Below are 20,717 nucleotides of genomic sequence, written 5' to 3' on the forward strand. Positions count from 1 at the left end.
ATACGAACGCCTGTTCTCACTTTCAGGTGACATTGTAAACCAGAAGCGGGCAGCATTATCTCCTGCAAATTGTAACCAAACTTGTTTTGTGTGAGCAATTGGCTGAAGTAGGACAGAGTGGACTTGTAGACTCTAAAGATTTACATTGTTTTATTTTTGAATGCAGTTATGTACAAAAAATAATTCTACATTTGTAAGTTGGACTTTCATGATAAAGAGAGTGCACTACAGTACTTGTATTAGGTGACTTGAAAAATACTATTCCTTTTTTTTTACAGTGCAATATTTAAAATAAAAATAATAAAGTGAGCACTGTACACTTCGTATTTATTCTGTGTTGTAATTGAAATCAATATACTTGAAAATGTGGAAAATATCCAAAAATATTTAAATAATGGTATTCTATTGTTTAACTGCGTGATTAATTTGTTTAATCACTTGAAAACCCTACTTGTATGGCGTTGTTTGTTTGTTTTTGTCCTGTGTCGTTTTCTCCCCCCTTCCTCCGCCCCAGAAAATCACTATCTCCAAGCTGGCTAAAAAAGAACTGGATAATCTTTGACTCGTGGTCAAATTCTGATCTCAAACCCAAGCAGCCCTTGAACTGAACAGTAGTATTTGGATCTAGATCTTTAGGCATGGTCACTAATTTCTTAGTTGTAATTCATATGCCAAACTTATTGCTCCTATATCTCTAAATGTCCGGGTCTGACCTGTAGGGATTAAGTGACTTTTACAATGGTAAAGTGGAACATTTTATTGATGGTGTTGTACAGTCATGATTCAGGCGGAAGTAACAGCATCTCAAGAGCTACTGCTTTTGTTGTGTCTCCTCTCTCCCTTTCCCCATATTACAATGAGAATGCTTGTGTTGCTGCACAGTCTAGTACTGTATTTGTGGTAAGGAGCATCCGGACTTTTAGGACTAGGAAGAAGAAAGTACAACAGACAGAAACTTTCAAAGAACGACACTGTGGTGCATAGTTCTCAGGCTCTTATTGGTTAAGTACTGAAAGAGGATGGGAGGGGTCTGATTACTTAAACAAGTCTCGCAGAGAAGAGACTCACAGGGTGGGGAGACCATAGTGAACCATATCCTTTCTTGCTTCCAACTTTATCAGGCTGGAACTTTAACTGGTTGGCTTTTAATTATGTTTTCCTGTATAGCTTTTCTGTGTGTGGCATTCATATAACTATTTTTGTACTCCTTTTTTTTTTTTTTTTTTTTTTTTTTTTGCAAAAGAGGCAAAACAATGAGAGGAAACACTTTTTCAGGAAGTAATGTCTTAATGCTTTATAGTCTGTACATGAGCTGCAAACTTGAGCTCAGGGGTGTCATGTTCCCATGTTATTAGAATGTGTCTGTAGTGATTATGCATAAATCTTTCTATAATCTATTCACTTACAGCAGTCAGTTATTTCTTCTGTTTTTCCCCCCCCTTGTGTTTTTTCCTTGCCCTTCTGTTTTTAGCATTCTGTTTTAGTCTTAGCATTCAACTTATGTATTCAGAGCAGTCTATGAAATATGTATGCCAGAATTCATAGATTGCAGGGGAGGGGAAGGAGTGCTCACTGATGAGGTTGGGGGCGGGGGGGGAAGAGTCAACACTGACCAGAGAAAGCAAAGGATGGAATGGTAGTAGTGAGTTGTGTTATAATTTGATATATTATGCTGATGGTCACCCGCCATTCTTACAAACCCTGTATGAATATCTACAGTAAATACAGATAATGGTACACATTCCTGGACTAAGTATTGTAGAAGTTTTCAGTATTACTGTGTACTGTGGTACATATTCAGCCTATCCAGAGTTATGTTCTGAATTTCAGCCTCTCTTGTAAAGCATTCCTGGGTGGGGTTGAGGAGAAAAGGAAGGGGACTCAGCAATGTGTTTTCTATATGAGCACAATGTGAAAGATCTTTAATCCCTGAACAGCAAGATACCAGGGTGGCTCTTTAGAAAGAGGCCGAATTCTCTTGCTTTTATGATGATCTCAACCCTCTCACATCCAACTCTTTTCGTGTAGCATAAAGCTTTGCAAATTCCAGCATATGAGTTTGAAAGTGGTGTGTGGGGTTTTTTTGTTTGTTTGTGGGTTTTTTTGTAATAATGGTGTCTTAGTGTTAAAATGGCTAATTATAAATTGACTTTATTTCTGTGTAACAGAAATCAACAAGCAATTGAATTTGAGATTAAAACTACTAGAGAAAATGCACAAATGCAGGAGGAAGCCAGTGTTGTTCCTTATCCAGATGATGAGATGCCAGTGAAAAGCTGTGGTACATACAGCATTGATTTTGATAACTTAAACAACATCAATCCATTCCAGAGTTCCTCTCAGATGCAGAATTCTCCTGAGAGCCTAAAAAAGTCTCCTATATTATCTAGCAACCTTGAAAAGACTTCTGAAAAAAATGATACAAATTCTCCGCCACTGGATGATACACTTCCTGTTATTTCCCCACTGACTGCTGCAGTGTCTGAAAGAACAAATCTAAATGCAGACATCCTTATTGGTGTGACAGAAGAGACAGTTTCCATGGATGTAGTGCTGTCAGGTAATGAATCCAAACCAATTCCTAATGACACTGAACAGGATATAAAGCCCACTTCTGGTGAAATCAGCAAAACCAATTCTTCCAACGGATCAACACAAACACAGAATTCTCCACCACCTGTGCAAGGGTCCTACAACTTTGATCCCAACAGCTCTGATGTAACCCACCCTTTCAAAACTAGGGATTCAAAGCTACAGAATTCCCCAGTAGCAGAAAGAACTTCAACAAAAGAGTCAAAACCTGAAGAAGAGGCTAGCTTCTCCAAGGCTGAACCTGTAAAACTAGAATTTGACTTCACCGATAACACAGCTAGTAAAAGGCCACCTCCTAGGAAACTAGGCAAAAGACCTGGAATTAAGCCTCCTTCCAAGAAAACTGCTATAGCTCTAGGGAAAACATTGGAGAACTCCGACGCAAAAAGCAAGAGTAAAACAGAAAATGAAATTCCTGTTTCCAATGCCTCTTATAACTTTGACTGGGACAAATTTGATGATCCAAACTTTAATCCATTTGGAGGAGGTTCCAAAGTTTCTAGCTCACCCAAATGCCCTAAACCCAACACCGAAAAAGCTAATCAGCAAGAGGAACAGGATAGCACCTTACCAAAAAGGGAATCTCTTCCAGCAGAGCAAATTAACAGAATTGTTGTTGCAGATGAGACTGCTGAAGAAATAGTGCCTGAAACTCAGTAAGTAAATCTTTATAATTGGACTTGTAGAACTGCCTCAAAGACCTTTCAGGACAAGATGATGCCAAAAACTCATGGGTGCAGAAATCTGTACAGTTCTGAGAAATCTGTGCTTGTGCCTGTGAACAGATTTTTTGTTTTGTGTTGAGACAGTCTAAAAATTAAAAATACCTCTGTCTTTCAGAAAGTGAAAGATAAAAGAGCATCAGAGCTGTGTGCCTGCTCTCCATTCACCATTGCTCCCGTTATGCCTTCAAAATAAATATTTAATGGGGAAACAGGGTAGATATACTGATCTGTCACACCCCTTCCACTGTAGATGTTCAAGCTTAGAGAGCTACCAGATAATGGCTGGTTCAGTAGCAGGGAGCGGAACAGATTGGACAATTGTCCTGTTTTACACTCTTAGCCTAAAATCAATTCCTCAGTGGGGCCAGAACTTCACCTCTGGTACCTACCCCTAATATTCTTAGGGAGTAGGACAAGAGCAAGCAAGGAATAAATGACACTCTTGTTCATCCTATTATTCTATAGTAGGGAGTTAACACTGCTTTCTGGTTGTGAACACAATCTGTAATATAAATGCTTCTCACAAAATCTGGAGCTGGAAGAAAAAGTAGTAATATCAAGGGACTGGAACTTTCCTCCTCTAGTTAATTTTAGGTGGTAGGGTATTGAGTTTTGAAGTTCAGTTTTAACCACTTACATGCCAAAGACTTTACTACAGAACATATTGGAAACAACTAGCTGTTTATCCAGGGTAGAATCTATTTCATTTGACAGGAATGAGTAATATGTGCTCACTATCCTGGTCACGCATACAGAGCCACCTATTATTGTTAAAATTAGGATAAATATTAAATTTACACTGCCATCAGCTAAAGTATTGGACTACTACAGTGAGGCTTTATGGAGTGTCTATAAAAACTTTGCTACTGATATTAGACCATGTTAAGGGAAGGGTGGGAAACCTATGAGTTCTGGGGTTTAACTCAAACAGAGCCCTTTTCACAGAAATGCTGCAGATTTTAGAAAAGTAGAAACTCTTTTTAAATCTAATCTCCCTGCTTTTTGTTAATGGAAAAGGCTGTTTGGCCATTCTGTGGCAGTCATGACTTTCTATACATCCATAATAGCATTCTAGTTTTCATGGGAGAGGTATGTAAATTCATTCTTACCTGCTGATTGTTTGTTTGTTAATGGAGAGTTTGTTGGCATTTAGAGACCATTATATGAGGGGTGGTGGGGTGGGGATAAGGCAAGCTGTCAAACAAACTTCCTATGCTTAAATGACTTTTAGCCAGGTCTAGGAACATATTTAGACCTTTGAACTGACTAGATTACTATGACTTTAACCGTTTGTTTAGTAGCTTCCCTGAAGAAAAACCAAGCAAAGATGAAGATAAATCTGTAGTTCAAGCAGAAATGGAAGAGGAATCTACAAGAGAACTAACTATGGTAATGTGTATCTATATTTAAGATATCCAGTTCTTGGTAAAACTGTGTTAAAGCAGTTTTCTATTTCTAATAAAGTTGCTGTTCTCCCCTTCTTGCATTCCCTTCAGCCTAAAGGTGTAACTCTTACAGATCCTCAGACTTCTACAGTGAAAACAAAATTGATTTTAAAAACCAATGAAAAGGGGTTGGGTCCTGTTTGTGCCAAATCCATAAACTCAGCCTGATATAACCAAGGGATCAAATCAGTATCATGGAAAATATCTATCTAAAATCTCTTGATTTAGTTGACAGCATAAAGTGCACAGGCTGAAAACTTAAATCAAGGGTGAGGAATCTGATAAAATGCAGCTCTGCCTGATGAGGATTAACACAATGTGTTGGGTTAACAAATTCCTGCTGCTGTTGAAATCTTCCCCATGGACTCTTTCGGCTAACACTCTTTTAACTGTTGTGTAACACACTGATTTAACCATCACTAATGTGTTTATAAATACACTATGCCAGTCATACTCCCAGTGTTCCATATTACAAACTAAGTGTATGTCTGCCTTCCAGGAGAAAAAAACAAGCTCCGATACCTCACCAGTTGATGCCCACAGTCAAGATAACTTGTCTTTAATTGGCAGTGGAACATCCCCTTTGGCTGACCAAGAACATGAAGCCAATTGCAAGAAAACTGAAATGGCAGTTCATATAAATGATCCAACAGTAGTCACTGAGTCTGAAGAGTACTTCAGACCCTCAACAGAAGGTAAGAGCAGTTGCTCTTAGCAAGGCGCTGCAACAGAACTGGACACACATGCTGTTAAAACAACAGCTTTGTATGCTGTTTTCCTCTACTTCCGTTTTAAGTTACAGGAACAAACCTCTCATTACCAATTCTAGTTCTTAATGTTTCATCCTGCCTATCTTTAAAGGGACAATCCTTAAATTCAGACAGGAAATTCTTCCTAAGATTACTGAAACTGATGGAAGTTTAAAGAAAAGATTTGTTACACTTAACAATCAAAAGCATTGTTTACGCTCTGTTTCCCTGTAATTGTTTCCTTTTGTGCACGTACCACCCAATAGCTATTTTAAAAGTTGGAGGGGGGGCGGGCGGGCGAAGAGGAGTCATTTTAAAGCCACCAAAATTAGCAGGGTTGTTGGAGCTGGTGGAATATCCAAAAATACATTTTTCTCCCCCTGCCCCCCCCCTTTCCTTTTCCTTCCCCCTTCAAAAACTGACTAGATTTCATGTTGACATTGTCCTGTTAAGCAATTGACACTAAATAACCAGGTGCCAAATCCAGTTGTAATCCAAACAATACCACTGCACCTGTTTAGTGACAATAATATGGTTTCTAATGGGTTTCACTTGGCAGGTTGTAATATTAGAAAAGCACTTTTTTGTTGAGAATTATTCTTTTCCGTTCATAAAAACACACATTACCAAAGTGCCAGCTATACAAAACACACACCTATTGAACAATCTTGACACTTACTTCATACAAACCCATAGGACCCACCCTGTCCTTGTTATGGTACAAATGGCCTTTCCTGCATTTTCATACCTTTAAATAGAGAAATCGCAGAATTACAACTTTATTAAAAAATAAACTTCTATAGTCTGCTGCATAACTCAAGATTGTGTATACTCAAAACTAGAGGGCTAGGTCTATCATTGCACATTAAGTTCACTTGTTCCCCTTTTTACAATCTATCACAAGCCTCTTAATAGGTTGGTGGATCATTTTAGAAAACCATGACCTATGGTAACAGTAGCTGTATGGGTAAATCTGTGCATAGATTGAACTGTCAACGATATACTAAAAGGAGAGAGTTCGTAGAAGAGCAGCGCATCCATTCTTGAGGACACCTCCATGTTTAAACTTTAAAGATGCGTACTAACTTGTCAATGACATCAAGACACTTAAATCATTGTGTTTAACTCTTCTCCCTTCCTCCCCTTCCCCCCCCCCCTCCCCAAATAACCTGAGTTTTAAGAGGAGAGGTGGGGTTGGTGTGTTAAATCCCAACTCTTTCCCTTCTAGGCTGAAGTTCAGGGTTCTTTTCTCCTGCTAACAACTTAATCTAACAGGGGTATGGGAGTTTCCCTTTGCTTTCCATCAGTTTCAGATCAATGACACTTTCCATCCTGCTCTATTAACAACTGTATGACAGCATTAAATCACTTTTATTAATAGATTTGTCCTTTTCCAGTTCTAGGAATGGGCATAGAAATAGACTACCTGGAACAATTTGGTACATCCTCAGTAAGTATCTAATATTTAAGCAGTTAAACTTGTTGGCTCAAGAGTAGGGATGGGGAGAGAGGCTTAGATCTTATTGTTCTCTCCACTAGGTTGCAGGTTCAAATGTGGCCCAGTTGGGAGTAGCAGTTAATGTCTATCTACTCATGAGATGGTACAATGGGTTGAGCTCAGTCTTTCACATGCTTCTGCCCATCCCCAAACTAACTGCTGTCCTTGGCAGTCTAGCCAAGGCTGAGGTTTGAATAATCCTATCTTCTGGAGAGAACACCCCACTTGGGAGTTTCAGGGTTGGCTATGCTACAAAGTAACACATCATTCAATGTGAGTAATATCTCACCTATCTCTCCCCAGTTTAAAGAGTCTGCTTTGAGGAAGCAATCATTGTATTTGAAGTTTGACCCTCTGCTGAGAGACAGCCCCAAAAAGCTGGCTCCTGGTACTACTGAAACAATAAGCACCTGTGTAATCAATGCACCATTTCAAAGTGGGTAGGTATAGATTTAATCCTAAATTATAGCCCACAAATTTTGGTTTTGAACACACTCTAATTTTAACTGTTTGTTTTTAGTCCTCTTTCTGACTTCAGTAGGCTGCCTTTGGAAACCCCAAAGCCTGCAATGAAATCTCTTCAAAATGAAGAAAAGCCTAAAGGACTGGATCTTCTGGGAACTTTCCCAGCTCCAGTAAGTAAATCATAAACATGTCAATTTTCATGTTAGTGGATTTTTGGATGAGTTCTTCTAGTGGGAAGAATAGACAACATTTATCAACTTCTTGCCTGCTTAGTGTTCCTGCACTGCTGTGGGTTAGTGTTGGTGTTACAATTGCCAGTACCCTCAAATAGGGCACATGCATTTAATGTTTGGCTTAAAATTACACTAAGATATTGTGTCCGAGTACAGCAATTCAGGATAAGGAGGAAATTTCAACACTAAGCACTGGCCCTCTTGGGTGGGGGGAAATCTCACTTGCTTACCATAACCTTAAGCTAAATTCTTACAAAACCTCGTATGACGAGAAACATTTTGTACATGATCCTTTAAACTAAACTTGATTTAAATGGTTCTCTGATGCCTAATAGCATTGATCATATCTCTGAAAATTGGCGCTATTAATGGCATGCAATGTTTCTGATGTTAAACACTAAAACAGACTTGCTCTTGGATAGTGGACTCCTAGACTGGTGTCATTACATGTTGCCTTTCAGTCCCTAGAGGCGTCTCAAATTCCCATTTCAGTCAAAGCATTCTTTTCTAATACAGCTGACCCCATGTAAGGTGAGAAATGGGTTTTCATTGCAGTTCCTCTGCTTCTTGAACAAGCAGCACTCTGTCTGTGCCAAATTCTACAATTAAACATAAAGTTTTAAACTTTACTGTCCTTGTATAACTCTTGATGTGGATGTGGATGTAGGTCTGTTTGCCCAGCAGTAATGCTTAACTTGCTGTGGGGCAGGGGAGCTGTTTCTGTATCTGCTGTTCATGAATAGGCAAATAGTGCAGTGTGCTGCATCTCAATACAGCTATAGTACTTTGACTAAGCAGTTTATGAGGATAGTTTTGGGCTTAAAATAATGTGAGATAATTTGAATAGATTGTAGTATAGCTGATGTAACCACTCAAACTTTTTTTTTCCCCTTCTTCTCCACAAAGGATACAGTTCCTCTAATTCCAGATATCTCAACCAGTAATGCTTCACCGCTCTCTCCTTTTGCTGTGCCAATCAACACTGCAGTTGACGCTATTATAGAAGTACTGAAATATAGCCAAAAAGATATGGATACAGCTGTTGAAACAGTTAAATTAGAGGTAAGAAGAAAGCTTTAAAAGCCTTTAGGAATGTGGCACTTACTTTTGAAAAGGCTTGTCATTATAACATTTCCTCTCTTTTTGAGTTACTCAGCACATATTGGGCATCTATTTCAAAAGTTGTTGTTCTCTCTTACCCTCCCCCCCCCTCTTTTCCTCTTTCTCCCCCCCCCCCCCCCCCAAGCTCCTTCAGGTTTTGAAGTACAGTGTCCCATTCCTAATGAGTTCCTGCTTGTTGCTTACATGGGTAGAATAGCCTGCACCAGCATCTTCAGAGTTGGAGATAGACTTGCCATACCCCATGTGTCCAATCTTCTAGACTTACTACCTTTTTAAGTAGGCTTCATCCAGGAGACTCTACTAACAAGAGACCTTTTGCCTTGTTTGGTGCCTTCAGAGAAATTTTAAACTCCCACATAAAGGGACTAATGTAATTTTCATTCCAAAACAAGTTTTGATAACCGTGAAGCAAGATGACAGTTGCCTAAGCAACTTGATCCTGGGCAAGCAGTGTGGAGGGGAAAAGAAACAGTCTGCCAGCTGTACTGAACTACAGGTGGTGGGGACCATATTTCAGAGGAGCAATCAGCCATGGTGAAAGATCCTTAAAGAGAGCCAGGTTATGGCAGATGAAGCCACAGGTTGGCTCCCCCCCCTTTTTTTTTTAATTGATTTTATTTATTTATTTTATTGAAGGGGGCAAGGAGTAATAATGCGACCACTGCTCTTCATGCTACAAAAGGTGCTTGTCATGAAACAGGGATTCAGTGCTAATTTATGAACAGTGTAGCCATCCCTAAATTACTGCACTTGCTCTTAAAATACTGAATAAACTGTAGAATTTAGTTTAAACATCCAACATAAAAGATACTTTTGTCAAAGAGTGCTCACTTCTTACATATCTCTTGTCCCAAATTATCTCTGCTTAGGCATTGTCTAGTTACATAAACTGGTGGAGGTGTGCTTTGTATATGGATAGCTTTTGTAAAGAGAAATTTCAGATTTAATAGTCGCTTTTCCTTGTCTTCATAGAATTTCTTCAGCAAAGGTTTTCAAATTGGCAAATCCCGTTGAGAACAATAGAACTAAGGGTATAAAATGTCCTTAGTAAAGATGGCCAGTACCTACAGTCCATCTGCACTTCTTTTTAGTGTTTCCACTCTTCTTCCAGATAGCATGGGGTGCACCATCTTTTCTTAGACAGTTTGTTCCCCAGTGGGAGGCAGAGGCCATATTTGCCAAGAGCAATATTTGTGACAAGAACAAAAAATGATAGATGCCTTGAAAAGACAGTTCTTGATGAGTTTCTCTGAAGGAGGAAGGGTGTGTGTGTGTGTGGTGGTTTTTGTGTTTTTTTTTTTTTTTTTTTTTTTTAAATGCCTTGTAGTGACAACATGAGGGGAAGAATCTTATCTTTACAAATCAGTTTCTTCTAATCTGGAGCCACAAACACTAATATAACTTCATGGTTATTGCATGGCTTCACTACAGGACAGAGTCATGTTTGTCTGGGGACCTTAACGGTGCATTTTATAACTTAAAAGAGAGCCAACCATTTTAAACTAAGACTGAATTTCCTGGGGTTATAATGCTTGCTACTAGGATAGTTCCTACATAGCTAATGTGTTGGGTTTGTTTTTGGTTTGGTTTTTCTCAACTGTAACTCCATCTTAATAATAACTTGTCTGAGAATGTAAGGTTATCCTTGTTCCCTCCAAATTTGTGTGAACACAACGATTGATTCAACCTGCAAATTGACACTGACCTGAATAGATTAAAAGAGTTGGTTGCATGCTGTGAGTCAATAGTGTAAAACCTCTAACAGTGAGGGAGTAAGATCCCCTAATTTGTGATATAGTGCAAGTCTACTTGGAAAAAACAAGTCTGTGATCCATGTATGAAGAAATAGTAAACTTAGTCTTGCTGTGTGGTGCAACAAACACCAGTGCTGTGTGTACAGGGATAGCATCAGAAGGTCACTTGTAATCTGCTTTAAAACAATTTTTTGTGTGAATCTTTTTGACTTAGAAATGTTGAAACTAGTGAGTACACTATATCACTCCGTGTACTGATCTGTCTCTGACTGTGACTTGTACTAGAGCTTTCTACCATAACTGACACTTACGAAATCGTGTCCATAGGGAAAATTTTACCGTCTGTCAATACCTCTTTAAGATACCCTTCAAGTTGTTCTGAATGTCAGTTTATCTCAATCCCTGTTAAATTTAGAATTTTTTTTTTTAAGGTTCAAGAAAAGCAGATGGAAGTTTTAGAATGGAAAAAGAAATATGACAGGCTTTATATGGAATACCTGGAAATGGGGTAAGTGCCTGCTAATTGTACAGCTTGACTTATTGCTTTTGATTGCTTTCTCTAATTTATATTCAATATTGTTTTTTAGAAAAATTGTTGCAGAGTTTGAAGGTACAATAACCCAAATGATGGGTAAGTATACTGAGTAAATGGAACACTACTTGAGATTGGCTTTTGCTTAGACCTGAAGGGCACGCTAAATGTATAGGTGTCTTTGACACAAGAATATCTAGTACTCTTCTGGCTAGTACTTTAGTCATGCTGTCAATACTGCATTACATGTTATACTTGTATCATACTGAATCCTTGGAACAGAGATCAGAGCTAGAAAAGTTGTGTTTATGGACAGATTTCTAAAGTAGAGTATGCACAGTCGTATTCACCTTAATTACACAACTTGCATGTTTGCTTGACTTGTACAGACACTTGCATGTAGCAAGGTAGGTGCCTGATTTGTACCTAACTGAGGCATGCACAGTAATGAACAGCTATGGGCCATATTGCGGCCAATTCAAGATAGTCCATTGGAAGCTACAAGTTCCAGTTTCTTACTAAGCAACGTCCACAGCTTGATACTAAACGAGAACAATAATCTGTTCCACTTCTGTAGATCACACACAGCCATGTCAGTGGAACCCTCTGGTGGACACTTCTTGTTTCAACTGTATATATGACTTCTAAACTGCAAAGGCATTGATTAACACATCAGCCAAAAGCTTGTATCTCAAGTCATAAGAACATGAGAATGGCCATACTGGGTTAGCCCAGTGGTCCATCTTACCCAGTTTCCTGTCTTCCGACAGTGGCCAGTGACAGATGCTTCAGAAGGAACAAACAGAACAGGGCAATCCATCAAGTGATCCAGTCCCAGCAACTGTCATTCAGGCCTAGGGACAACCAGAGCATGGTTGCATCCCTGACCATCTATTGATGTACCTATACTCCATGGAATTATCTAATTTATTTTTTTAATCCAGTTATGTTACAAAGGCCAAAACTATCCCCTGGCAATGAGTTCCACAGGCTGACTGTGTGCATTGTGTGAAGAAGTATTTGTTCATATTTGTCTTAAACCTGCTGTCTAGTTCATTGGGTGACCCTTGGTTCTTGTGTTACATGAAGTGGTAAATAACACTTCCTTATTCGCTTTCTCCACACCATTCAAGATTTTATAGACCTCTGTCATACCCCCTCCCCTCCTTGGTCATCTCTTTTTCTAAGAAGAATAGTCCCAGTCTTTTTAATCTCTCCTCACATGGAAGCTATTCCATACCCCTAATTTGTTGCCCTTTTCCATTTCTAATATCTTTTTTGAGCTGGAACAACAAGAATTGCACGCAGTATTCATGTTGTGGGTATACCATGGATTTATATAGTAGCATTATAATATTTTGTCATCTTATCGATCCATTTCTTAATGGTTCCTAACATTGTTGGCGCTTTTTTTTTTTTTTTTTTTTTTTTTACTGCCACTGCACATTGAGTGGATGTTTTCAGAGAACAATCCATAATGACCCCAAGATTTTTCTTGAGTCATAATGGCTAATTTAAACCTCCTCATTTTGTATGTATAGTTTTGGATTATATTTTCTAATGTGCAATACTTTTGCATTTATCAACACTGAATTTCATATGCCATTTGGTTTCCCAGTCACGCAGTTTTAAGAGATCTCTTTGTAACTCTTCAGTTAGCTTTGGATTTAACTATCATGAATAATTTTGAGTCTGGTGGCACCTTAAAGACTAACAGATTTATTTGGGCATAAGCTTTCGTGAGTAAAAACCTCACTTCTTCGGATGCATAGATGCATCCGAAGAAGTGAGGTTTTTACTCACGAAAGTTTATGCCCAAATAAATCTGTTAGTCTTTAAGGTGCCACCAGACTCCTTGTTGTTTTTGTAGATACAGACTAACACGGCTACCCCCTGATACATGAATAATTTTGTATCCTCTGCAAATTTTGCCACTTCACTGAGCCCTTTTTCCAGATTTATGAATATGTTGAACAGCACTGGTCCCAGAACAGATCCTTGGAACACTATTTACCTTTCTCCATTATGAAAATTGACCATTTATGTATCTACCCTTTTGTTTCCTGTCTTTTAACCATGAGAGGACCTGCCATCTTATCCCATGACTGCTTACTTTGCTTAAGAGCCTTTAGTGAGGGATGCTGTCAAAGGCTTTCTGAAAGTCCAAGTATACTATATTAACTGGATCACCCTTGTCAACATGCTTGTTGACGACGACTCCTCCTCCTCCCCGCTTCTCTTCCCCTCCCCCCCCCCCCCCCCCCCCGAATTCAAATAGATCGGTGAGGCATTATTTCCCTTTACAAAAGACATCTCGCCTCCTCCCCAACAAATTGTGTTCATCCATGTCTGATATTTCTGTTCTTTACTGTAGTTTCAACCAATTTGCTTGGTACTGAAGTTAAGTTTACTAGCCTATAATTGCCAGGATCAACTCTGGAGTCTTTTTAAAAAATTGGTGTCACGTTAACTATCCTCCAGTTATCTGGTACAAAAGTGACAGGTTTCATACCACAGTTAGTAGTTCTGCAATTTCATGAGTTCCTTCAAAACTGGTCCTGATCACACATTACTGTTTAATTTATCAAATTATTCCCAAACTACTTCTATTGACACTTCAATCTGAGACAGTTCCTCAGATTTGTCCCTTAAAAAGAATGGCTCAGGTGTGGAAATCGCCCTCACATCCTCTGCAGTGAAGACTACAGCAAAAAATTCATTTAGCTTCTCTGCAATGGCCTTGTCTTCCCTGAATGCTCCTTTTAGCACCTCAATTGTCCAGTGGTCTTACTGATTATTTGGCAGGCTTCCTGCTTCTGATGTACTTTTATTTATTTTTATTTTTGCTGTTAGTCTTTTGCTAGTTGCTCTTTTTGGCCTGCCTAATTATACTTGATTTACCAGAGTTTATGCTCCTTTCTATTTTCCTCAATAGGATTTGACTTCCAATTTTTAAAGGATACCTCTTCTTCTACTCTGTTTTAGCCTTGGTGGCTTTTTTTCCCCTATTACTATTTAATTTGGGGTATACATTTAGTCCTCATTTTAAGAGTAAGCATGCTAAATCTGTGCATAATTTAGATTAAATCCTTAATTAAGGAAGACCCATGTTTACAAGCATGACCGTTCTATGATGCTTGTCCTTTGGTCCTTTTAAAGAGAATTCTTCAGGAAAGATAATATGGCCAAGTGTGCTGATAAGAATTAAAGGTTTAGTAAGGAAGGTCTCATTATGCTACAGTAATGTCTGGTCCTATGTCTTTAGTAACTGGGACGAGGGGGTGCTTTGCTTTAAGAAAAACAAACACCCAGCCCTCTTGAGGTTTTGTTTTTGTTTTGTTTTTCATCTTTAGAGGATGCCCAAAAACAGAAGGAGCTTTCAAAAAAGGAAAACCAGAAGATGCTGGAGGAGAAACAGCAAGTTCTGTCAGATCTTAACTCCATGGAGAAGTCTTTCTCTGAACTCTTCAAACGATTTGAAAAACAGAAAGAGGTTTTAGAAGGCTATCGCAAAGTAAGATGATGGAATGACATTGGATATACTGCTTCCAAATCCCAAACAAGACTAAGGCCCTGTCGAGACTGGGGAAATAGCTGATCTTCTAAAACCTCTCTTTACACTAAGTGTAAGGTGGTCGCTGTCAAAATTAGACTCCCCCTAGAAATGTGCCTGGTTAACATCTCAAAGATGTTAGTACTTAGGGTAGACCAGGTTCAAGTCATGTTTTAAAATGCAGTAAGTATGGTTTTAAAAACAAAAAAAGGATAATTTTTTTTTTTTTTTAAACTGAAAGTACTCCACATCGTCCTGGCTGTCTTCATAGTTGCATCAAATTGTGACTAGTTTAGTGTCCTATCCTTTTCTATCACTAACAATTGAATGAGTGACTCTGGGGAGGAGATTAGATGTGTCCAAAGACAACCTGTCTCTGGATTATTCATAGGTTCCAAGGCCACAGGAGGTTAGACTAGGTGATCACATGAGCCAAGACCATTTCTAGTAGAAGGATCTGGTTCAGGAGAAGTCTGCCTATTACATTAGCCCTTGGAGACCCTAACTTTTATATCTGGACTCCCTTGCGCCAGAACTGTACAAACCAAGGCAGACCAGGCATTTGCTCTAAAGAGTCTCACTCAAACCCACTTGTTCTGTCCGATCTTAAAGGTAAACTAACAGGTTGAAGGATAAGTGGGAGGAAAGACAAAGGTAACAGATCACATGTGCACTGTCCAATCTATGGTACTAGTGACAGGTTGGATTCACTTGCCTCCTTATATAAAAAGGATGTGCAGGTGGCACTCCATACCTATGGTTTAGCATGTGTTATGTTGTCATGACCAGCTCCAGCATAAAGTTGCATTACAGTTTTTGTGAGTATGGAGTTTATATATACTTCTCTTCTCTATTTCCAGTTTTGTTAAATGGCTTTGCCTATCTCCCTTTAGTTTAAAGTTCAAAATCACATTTGTCACTGGGGTCTTGGTCAAGTTCTGGGACAGGGTGTCTTTCTCTCTTCCTCCCCGTCTTTTTATAGCGGTCTCTGCTATGCTTCCTCCAGCACACAGGGGTCACTGGAGGCCTGATGCCATATGGAGATCCCTTTGCTAAAATCCAGGTCTGGGGTGGCAGGGGAAACTTACTTGTCTTTTCTCCTCCCATCTCACTGCAGTGGCTTTTGTTGCACTGCATGGTTTCATACTTGGTATTAAATATTTAATACTTGATTCAGCTGAAGCAGGGTCCAAATCCTGAATTTTTCCCCATCATCTTCTACCTTTCCTGGAAGAGGGTGGATTTAGCTTTAGTTTGAGCCAGCATAGGGGGTATATTGATTGAACGAATAGAAGTGGCACAGAATGAAAAAAATTCAAGAACATTGTGGCTTTTGGTAAGAGACAAGAGAAAGCTGAAGATACAAACTAGAATGAATTTCTCCTTTGTTGGCATTTTGAAGATAAGTGAAAACAGAGGTAGGAGAGAACAAGTGGCTGTGTGTTGAGGAAAGATCTGACCTTCTCTACCCTTAACTGTTTGTGTTCTTGAACAGGTCTTTTTTTTAAACAAAACAACCCTGCAATAGTAGAGTCTTGTCTGCCTCTGGGGTAATGAGGTTAAATGCAAACAACCACCTTGACACTAACTGAACTCTCCCATTATATTGGGATAGAATGAAGAGGCTTTGAAGAAATGTGCTGAGGATTATCTTGCAAGGATTAAGAAGGAGGAGCAGAGATATCAAGCACTGAAGGCGCATGCTGAAGAAAAACTGCATCAGTGAGTACTTTCTCCTTCTTAGTCCCTGATGTTTACCTTTTATGTAGGGTGAATTCACAAGCAAAACTCCACTTGGCTTCAGTGGGGCCAGGATTTCACTTTAGTGTCTTAATATCAAAACCTCTCTTAAAAATATTGTAACCACTTCTAAAGTGGAAGAACCTAGCTTGACTTCAGACCTAACTTGCTAGCTGTTTTGAATTAAGTCAGATTTAAACATTAGCTCACTTTCATTCCAGAGCAAATGAAGAGATTGCCCAGGTACGAAGCAAAGCCAAGACGGAGTCTGTAGCACTGCAAGCTACTTTGCGTAAAGAACAAATGAGGGTACAGTCTCTAGAAAGAAGCCTTGAACAAAAGGTCAGTTTAAGTATCTGCTACTTGAGTGGGTTTTAAACTTGTAATAAGCGAAGTTCTAAACTAGCATCAGAACTGGTGTTCTCATGAGTACCACCGTGAAATAGCAAGGAGTCTGGTGGCACCTTAAAGACTAACCGCTACCGCCTAATACTGTGAAATAGGAGTCTTGATTTTATGTCTCAAATTTTGGTATGGCAGAACCCTTTGATACTGAGAAATGCAATCCATCTACCCTTGCAGAGGGATCTATTGTGAATAATGGGTTCATTTGCATAGATGAGCCTCAGAAGTGACTAACAATATATAGACTTCCAAGACTGGATACTAGCTGAACTGTTTTAAATGGTGCAACTAAAATACAGGTTCCGGTTGAAAGTGAACAGTACACCTTGTCCAGGGAATAAGGCTTAAATATGATGCATTGTATCCGTTCTAGATACATTTTTATATTAATAGCATTGACTATTGCAAGGGTTCTCAGACTTTTGTACTGGTGACCCCTTTCACACAGCAAGTCTCTGATTGCGACCTCCCCCGCTCCATACATTTAAAACACTTTTTTAAAATATATTTAACACCATTATAAATGCTGGAGGCAAAGCAGGGTTTGGGGTGGAGGCTGACAGCTCACGACCCCCCATGTAATAACCTCATGACCTCCTGAGGGGTCCCAACCCCCAGTTTGAGAACCCCTGGACTATCCTGTTCCAGTATGTAAACTTGTAGACCACTACCAACCAATAGACAGACAGTATTGTTGGCTGACATCTTTTCAATGGCCTGAATAGTCAAGTCAGAAAATCCAGTAATCTGCAAGTGCAGGGTTTCATAGTTGCATGTAAATTGTTATTGCATAGTCTAATGTCACAAATGGGCTTACCAAAGATCGGTGGCTCATTGTAAGTTCTTCAAATACTCATTCATGCAAAGCTTTTTCCCTGCTTTTGGTATGTCAGCAAAACCAGTGCTTGTCACTAGTATCCTGCTCCTATATTTAACTGATACTATAGTGCTGTTGAAAGGAAGAGTGGCAACTAATTCTGTGATGCTACTGACATTGGAGTGTCTTCCCCCTGTATCCAGCTGTCGTGGAGGGAAGTCCCACACCCAACCTACTTCCTCCAAATTTAACTTTTTAAAATTCTGTGTAGTGGGATAACACTTTCTACTTGTCGTCATAAGGATTAACTAGTGGCATCACAGAAGCATTTTTAAATACTCCTCGCTGGTTCTCAATTCTTTCATTCTCCTAAAGCATCACCTATGCTATAATAGTTCCATATTGAATTGCTTCAGCCATTTATGAAGTGGAAAAACAGGCACCAGTAGTAGGTATGTTGAAGGTTGTATCTTCTATTTAGTTTTAAAGAGAACTTACAAAAGTGTGCAACAGTCGAGACTACAGTCTAAATTTTAGACACTGCCTGGAAAGTTAAGGAAACAATGTCATGTTGCTGTCCCTTCAAAATCTAATCGAGATATGCCTCCTTAGGATGCCTTGTTCCAAGTCTTTACTGCATTTACGGAATTTGAGCATTTGTAATGGAACTCCTGTTCCACATGTGGAACATGTGTTGCAGTTTGTTCTTGATTCACTAATTTTTTTTTTTTGTCGTCTTAACAGGCAAAAGAAAATGATGAACTAACAAAAATCTGTGATGACTTGATTTTAAAGATGGAAAAAATCTAATATTTGGACTGTTGTACATATGTTCACTCTCAGATTCATTCTGTCCTTTTTTTCTTTGTGTGTTCAGTGACTTTTTAATTATGTATGTTGAAAGTAATAAAAAGTAATAGATTTCACTTGCACTTGTTCCTTCACATAATGTTGGCTGTGTATTGGCTATGAATGTGGAGTGTCTGCCTAACTTAGAAACTCACTAGAATGAGTAGGTTCACCACATCTATGAAAAGTCAATTGAATAAATGAGCAAGTGTAAGTTTCACTCACATTTTGTAAATAAATTTGGACACTCATGGCTCTTAATCCCTTAGCCATGGCAATCTCCTCAGGGGCTCTGGACTAAAGGTCTCAATGTCCCACTGGCTACACCAGCCCTCTGTTTGCCTTGCAGTTAACAAGATGTGCACCCCAAATACTCTTGAAGAATTCCCCTATGATATATAGCCCCTGTTACTGATTACTCACAGAAATACCAGCTACTTTGCCCCCCAAAGGAGCAGCATACACCAGTTTTACCTTAAATCACCAGTCCTGTCTTGTATCCGCATTTGTAATAAAACAAAAGGTTTATTTAAGAAAGAATCTAGATTTCTCTAGAAATCAGTGACAAAAAAATGATTACAATACAAAACAGTCATAAAACCCAAACTAGGAAAGTTAACTATTTTGTAAGTTCAGGCCCTATCTAAGTAGGCTTCCTCCACCATGTTCATCCTACAGAGCTGGCTAGTTTAACAGGAACCAGGATCTAGCTTTTTCATGGAAAAACAGCCCAGATCAACAAGATGCCTCCTGATTGGATCCAAAGTACCTTTTCTCTATCTCACGTTAGAGTATAACAGTTTCTTGCCTTTATTCATAGGGTCATCCCTTGTCTGTTTTAATGTTTCAATTGTTTTCAGTTGTTTTTTGAGGGTTTGTTGATGGGACAATGGTAGACAGTTGAGCATTGCATTACATCACTGGCTAACCAATGCCAACTCCCTCTCGTATAAATAGGCAATCACTAAGTAATTGATTACTCCTCTTAACCTTAAGGACATAAACTTCAATATAGTTACATTAGTCCTTAAATTGCCCCTTCCCATCATGCCAGGATAATTAACATTGAGAAGTTGCAAGCTTTCAATAGAGATCTTACACATGTCATTTTATGGACACTGAGCAATGTATTTGACATGAGTATGTCAGGTCTGAGGAAGAACAGGGGACCCTTGATCAAGGAGCTGTTGTGACACAACCTAAAATAAAGGCATTTGAGATTCAGTTCTTTAAAACCGCAGCTCCTGTTTTGAAATATGGCTCAAGGCCCTGCAGTGTTTCCTATTACAGTCAGCACTGGAGGGAGGAATTTTGCCACTCAGATGCAACTTTGTGTCCAACATGGAGCGTCACACTGCAGGGGCAAGCACTAATCAGTCCATGCTAAGGCAGCTTTGACCTCTCTCCCTCCCTATAGCCCTGTATTAATCTCTCCTTGTTCATACTGCTTTACTACCCATTTTGTTTTCCTTACTTAAATTTATTTAGTGTTCATGAAAGTGACACTCATATAAGGTAGTAAGTTATTCACAGAACAGGTACCTCACAGCAAAAATTTCCCATACTTTCCTCTGCCTGTTTCAACTTTAGCCAGCAGGGATGGCTGGAGGATATTGACTTTTGCTCTGATTTGCAATGGATTTAACCAGCTAGCCTTGTAGTGGAAAGTTCTCTGCTCTATCAGTGGTCTTAAGATATATCGCTCCCTGGGATTTTTCTTTGAATATTAATTATTTCCATTAAACATTTTTGGGGAACTAGTTACTGTGATGAATCTTCATGGATTTCATGATTTTTCCAAAAACAAGACTACAGTGCCACATATTTCCACAAGGTGTAGCTGCTGCCCTTTTAAACTGACTATATTTTATCTGTAATAATGTGAGGAAACTATACCTAGTCAGTTCTCTTTACATGTGCAATACATTGGATCTCCTCTGTTCTTCAGTCACTCATGAATTAAAGATTCATTGTTCTAATGAAGGTTTTTACATGATGGGCAAACAGCTGCAAAGGGAAATGTCTCTACTGATGATATATCTATTCAAGGCTCCCTCTGTTATGATTAGGGTTGAAAGATTTTTTTTATCAGAAACTGTCACTTTCACTGTACAGACACAAAGTGATGAAAAAATATTCCATTGATAATTATTGAAATTTACAGATATGCAGTGTAAGAAAAATGCTGCTTGAGAACTTAGTTTGATTTAAGAATATTTACTTTGTATGTTTTGATGT

The 20,717-nt window shown here is 38.9% G+C and overlaps 1 protein-coding gene across 3 annotated transcripts in view; it reads left to right on the forward strand.

Annotated features, from left to right (window-relative positions):
* TACC3 (transforming acidic coiled-coil containing protein 3) overlaps positions 1-18,556 on the forward strand; it is a 25,828-nt gene extending 7,272 nt beyond the window's left edge. For 2 of the 3 annotated variants that reach the window (XM_054029432.1, XM_054029431.1), the window contains 13 exons: positions 2,169-3,248; positions 4,616-4,706; positions 5,262-5,457; positions 6,909-6,961; positions 7,313-7,449; positions 7,530-7,644; positions 8,614-8,769; positions 11,015-11,091; positions 11,171-11,214; positions 14,469-14,629; positions 16,284-16,390; positions 16,630-16,750; positions 18,375-18,556. In XM_054029432.1, coding sequence (XP_053885407.1) covers positions 2,169-3,248; positions 4,616-4,706; positions 5,262-5,457; positions 6,909-6,961; positions 7,313-7,449; positions 7,530-7,644; positions 8,614-8,769; positions 11,015-11,091; positions 11,171-11,214; positions 14,469-14,629; positions 16,284-16,390; positions 16,630-16,750; positions 18,375-18,440 — 2,404 coding nt within the window. In that variant the 3' untranslated portion in view covers positions 18,441-18,556. The remainder of the gene's footprint in view (positions 1-2,168; positions 3,249-4,615; positions 4,707-5,261; positions 5,458-6,908; positions 6,962-7,312; positions 7,450-7,529; positions 7,645-8,613; positions 8,770-11,014; positions 11,092-11,170; positions 11,215-14,468; positions 14,630-16,283; positions 16,391-16,629; positions 16,751-18,374) is intronic. The other variant, XM_054029433.1, reaches the window with a different exon arrangement.
* The last annotated feature ends 2,161 nt before the right edge of the window (positions 18,557-20,717 follow it).

Source organism: Malaclemys terrapin, chromosome 5, assembly GCF_027887155.1.
Source record: "Malaclemys terrapin pileata isolate rMalTer1 chromosome 5, rMalTer1.hap1, whole genome shotgun sequence".
NCBI classification, from domain to species: domain Eukaryota; kingdom Metazoa; phylum Chordata; order Testudines; family Emydidae; genus Malaclemys; species Malaclemys terrapin.